This window comes from Cydia fagiglandana, chromosome 12 (assembly GCF_963556715.1).
Source record: "Cydia fagiglandana chromosome 12, ilCydFagi1.1, whole genome shotgun sequence".
Lineage (NCBI taxonomy): Eukaryota > Metazoa > Arthropoda > Insecta > Lepidoptera > Tortricidae > Cydia > Cydia fagiglandana.
Genome location: NC_085943.1, coordinates 16,770,916 through 16,775,411, shown reverse-complemented (window position 1 = coordinate 16,775,411; position 4,496 = coordinate 16,770,916). Strand labels below are relative to the sequence as shown.

General features: G+C 45.1%; 1 protein-coding gene across 1 annotated transcript; it reads right to left on the bottom strand.

Moving 5' to 3' along the window:
- Positions 1–1,252: 1,252 nt before the first annotated feature.
- LOC134669382 (uncharacterized) lies at positions 1,253–2,182 on the bottom strand. The gene has a single exon (XM_063526902.1). The coding sequence runs from the start codon at positions 2,180–2,182 to the stop codon at positions 1,253–1,255; it is 930 nt and encodes a 309-aa protein (XP_063382972.1).
- Between the last annotated feature and the right edge of the window lie 2,314 nt (positions 2,183–4,496).

Here is a 4,496-nt window from a genome sequence, read left to right as displayed (position 1 = left end):
AAAGAATTTCACCTGAGGAGCTGAATGTAAGGGGTCCGTCATTGAAAAATTCATACGAATTATTATGGGCTTATGATAGGGATCAATGGGTACCAGGGCGGTAGGGCATTCACACACAGAGAAAAGATCATTGCAAAGGACGAGATCTAACAACTTATTAAATTGATTGAAAACACCATTATATTGAAGTAGACCAAGCATGCTTAAATCGTCAATTAAACTGCACTCATCAGCGGTAACATAATTAGACGGAATCATAGACGAGCCGCCGCCAGTCCATATAATGTTACTCATATTAAAATCACCAACCACTAAATATTTGTCATCGGGGTTATTAGATACTATTACACTTAGGTTACTTAAAAAATTTGATAACTGCTGTGAAAAAGTGTTACCGTTATTCTGTTTACACAAATACAACACACAAATATGAACCCTTATCAGTTTGTTATTGTTATCCTTCATCGATAGTGTAATCCAAAGATCTTCAGCAGAGGACTGATACTCTAACTGAGGGGTGACGGGTAGTTCTTTACGAGTAGCTATGATGACACCACCGCCACGGCTCTGACCGGTCGAGGTGTAATCACGGTCACGCCTTCAAACGACGTACCTATCATCAAATAGTTCCGTATCTAGAACTCCGTCCCCCAACCAAGTTTCTGTCAAAATAACTATATCAAAAGATGCTAAACAAAGGTTGCGGTAAAACGTTAAAGTCTTGGATCGAAGTCCCCTTACATTCTGATAGTAAATAGACGGGAAAATGCCCTTATCGTTATCTATTACGGCACTGAATAGTAGATAGTAATTAAAATAAAATAGATATTAATTAAATTTATATTGGTTTCATCGTCCAAATTGTAAACAAACTTATATTTTAGCAAAAATAGCATTGAAATTATCACCAATAAATAATAAGTATGCGGGTGCGACGCGGAATAACTAACAAAGCAAACAAATCTGCAAGTGCGAGAGAGCAAAAGAACATCCACAGCAACACATGCGTGCGAAAAAAAGAAACAAGCATACATTAATTTACACATCTTAGACGGGTCAGCAAGCGCTTTGTTAAAATCGCAGGTAGCGATAAGCCCGAGCGCTAAACAAAGTAAACATGCAACCCGGTTTAGTTGGTCACAGATGTTCAAACTTTGGTAAATAAACTTAGTTATAATATTGAAAAATACTATAAAAAGTATAATTAACAACCAGAATCTAACTGTAAGCAATGAATAGAGAATACACCACATTAAAGCAATTTGTTTAAATCACGTTCATGGTTCATAGTCAAAACTCTGGAATTATCGTCCTTGCGTACGTGGATTTTACTATATTTGACCCATATATACGCATAACCCTTTTGCTTTAATTGAGTCTTTGTAGATGTTAGAAGTTTCTTGTTGCTAGGCGTCAGGTGATCATTCACATATACTCTGTGGGTAACCCCCTGAAAACCAATATCCTCGGCGGAGATGCTCTTTTTGAGTCTCGCTGATGCTATGAAGTCTTCTTTAATGTAGCGATTGCTGAAACTGACAACAATTAGCTTGTCCTTAGAATTCTGAATTGGCACACGCGAAATATAGTTAATACTATTCTTGTCGACGCCATAGTCAATCTCCGAGCAAATTCTGTCCAAGATATTGTACAAGTTCTCGTTCTTTTTCACAGGAACACCTTTAATTTCCACGTTATTGAGTCGCATTAGTTGGTCATTACGCGCAAGTTCTTCTTTCAACCACGATACTTCATTGGTCAGCGACTGGACTGTGGAATTCAGGGCTTCAACTTCCGGCAGCTTTCTTTCCATTTCGGCTAGGCGCGCAGAAAATTCCTCAACCTTGTTGCTAGTGAAATTGCAGGATTCCTTCACTTCCGATAATTCCGATTTCACGGTTGCCATATCCCTAACCAATCCAGGCAGGCATGCTAGTTCTTTTCTCAAGTCCCGAATTTCATTTAAGATGGTATCTGACGCGTCTGTGTGTTTCGCTACGGCTGCCACCGCCGGCAAAGCTTCCCTTTTACATTTGGGGCACTTCCAGACTGCCTTCCGGTCTCCTCTAAGTTTCCTAAAGCTTTGCTCCGTGGTGTCCGCACAGCAAAAACCGATGTCCTTCTTACATACTGAACACTGGGCTCCGTCACTGATGGATACATTGCATAAGGCACACTCCATGGTTAGAATAGAGAATTCGTAGATATATGAAAGTTTGAGAATCACTGGGTGGACCAGGTAGCAAATAAAATTCACTGGATAGGTGCGTTCGGGTCGCGAGCGCGCACTCGACTATATAAAAAATGGTAACATTTATAATATTTCCTGCTTGATAATTTCAGATAAGAATTCTATCTTGTTTCATACTTTTTAGAGCGCGATTTGCAGTAGTCGGGTTTTAGTTTTTGAACTTATTTTTTATTTAATTAATTTTGGGGACATGATTTCGTTACTAACTTTTTGAAGTCACTTTATATTACTTTTGCGCGGGCGTCCTCAGTACAGAAATGCACGCAGAGCGCCGCCTATATCGGGCTACGCCCGACTCCTTTGGTATGAGGGCGCCGATGGCGGCCGTCTTTGGAACGCGTACGTCGGGCTCCGCCCGAGACTCTTTTAGTCGGCTTTGGAACGCGTACGTCGGGCTACGCCCGATTCTTTTAGTATGAGGGCGCCGAAGGCGCCCGGCTTTGGAACGCGTACGTCGGGCTACGCCCGACACTTTTAGTATGTGGGCGCCGTAGGCGCCCGGCTTTGGAACGCGTACGTCGGGCTATTCCCAACACTTTTAGTATGAGGGCGCCGAAGGCGCCCGGCTTTGGAACGCGTACGTCGGGCTACGCCCGACACTTTTAGTATGAGGGCGCCGAAGGCGCCCGGCTTCGGAACGCGTACGTCGGGCTATGCCTGACACTTTTAGTATGAGGGCGCCGAAGGCGCCCGGCTTTGGAACGCGTACGTCGGGCTATTCCCAACACTGGCGCCCGGCTTTGGAACGCGTACGTCGGGCTACGCCCGACACTTTTAGTATGAGGGCGCCGAAGGCGCCCGGCTTCGGAACGCGTACGTCGGGCTATTCCTGACACTTTTAGTATGAGGGCGCCGAAGGCGCCCGGCTTTGGAACGCGTACGTCGGGCTACGCCCGACTCTTTTAGTATGAGGGCGCCGAAGGCGCCCGGCTTTGGAACGCGTACGTCGGGCTACGCCCGACACTTTTAGTATGAGGGCGCCGAAGGCACCCGGCTTTGGAACGCGTACGTCGGGCTACGTCCGACACTTTTAGTATGAGGGCGCCGAAGGCGCCCTGCTTCGGAACGCGTACGTCGGGCTACGCCCGACTCTTTTAGTATGAGGGCGACGAAGGCGCCCGGCTCTGGAACGCGTACGTCGGGCTCCGCCCGACTCTTTTAGTATGAGGGCGCCGAAGGCGCCCGGCATTGGAACGCGTACGTCGGGCTACGCCCGACACTTTTAGTATGAGGGCGCCGAAGGCGCGGCTTTGGAACGCGTACGTCGGGCTACGCCCGACTCTTTTAGTATGAGAGCGCCGAAGGCGCCCGGCTTTGGAACGCGTACGTCGGGCTCCGCCCGACTCTTTTAGTATGAGGGCGCCGAAGGCGCCCGGCTTCGGAACGCGTAAGTATTTTGAATAATGTTTTATTTGGCGCATCCAAGCAAAGCCGGGTGCAAAAGCTAACAATATTTATATATTTGGAATTTGCTAATTGAGTTCTTTCAAATGATGTATAACACGTTATCCTTACTTAATTTTATTTTTTTGGTTCGTGACTTTATGACCTCTAGAGGGCGCCGTGTTCATTTTTTTGTGACGCCATATAGCCTATAACCAGCGGACGATTAAGACGATTCGAATGACACATCGTTTGTTAAATTATAATAAGTACTTTAGAAGTTATGAGGGAACAGATGAACATACATACATACCCACATACATACCGGTCAAAAATCATAACCCTCCTTTTGCGTTGCCGTAGTCGGGTAAAAAGAAGACAATGAATTACGTTTCATTGCCTTCTTTTTGTTGTCACTGTCGCACTAATATGGAAGGGTGATAGAGAGACACAAAGCGTTTTGTTGTTTTAGCGATAGCGATTGTCAACTTGGCTAGGCCGGCTGTAGGCGCAAAAATCGCAATCTATTTGCAAAAATGTATGGTCCACAAAGCGTCAGCTTTGGCGCTCACTTAAAACTACGGGTAAGACTTATTTTGAAAAGGGTACTTACCCATGTCACCAGGTATAACCATTATTTTATCTTTACTTTGAGATTACCCGGGGCAGACAATCGCAAGAAAACGGTTTTAGGGGAAAATGGGATAGAACCGTTACGCTAAGGGAAATGTTGAATTAAAAACATAATTATGTGTAGAAAAATCTACGAACTTACTAAGGGCCAGTTGTACCAACCACATTTGACACACTGATCATCGTTAGCCGGCGCGCCCCGGCGCTTTACTATGAAACTTTTCATACA

Bases quoted from the DNA above. Each gene is read 5' to 3' on its own strand.
- LOC134669382 (XM_063526902.1), bottom strand. From the start codon at position 2,182: ATGGAGTGTGCCTTATGCAATGTATCCATCAGTGACGGAGCCCAGTGT.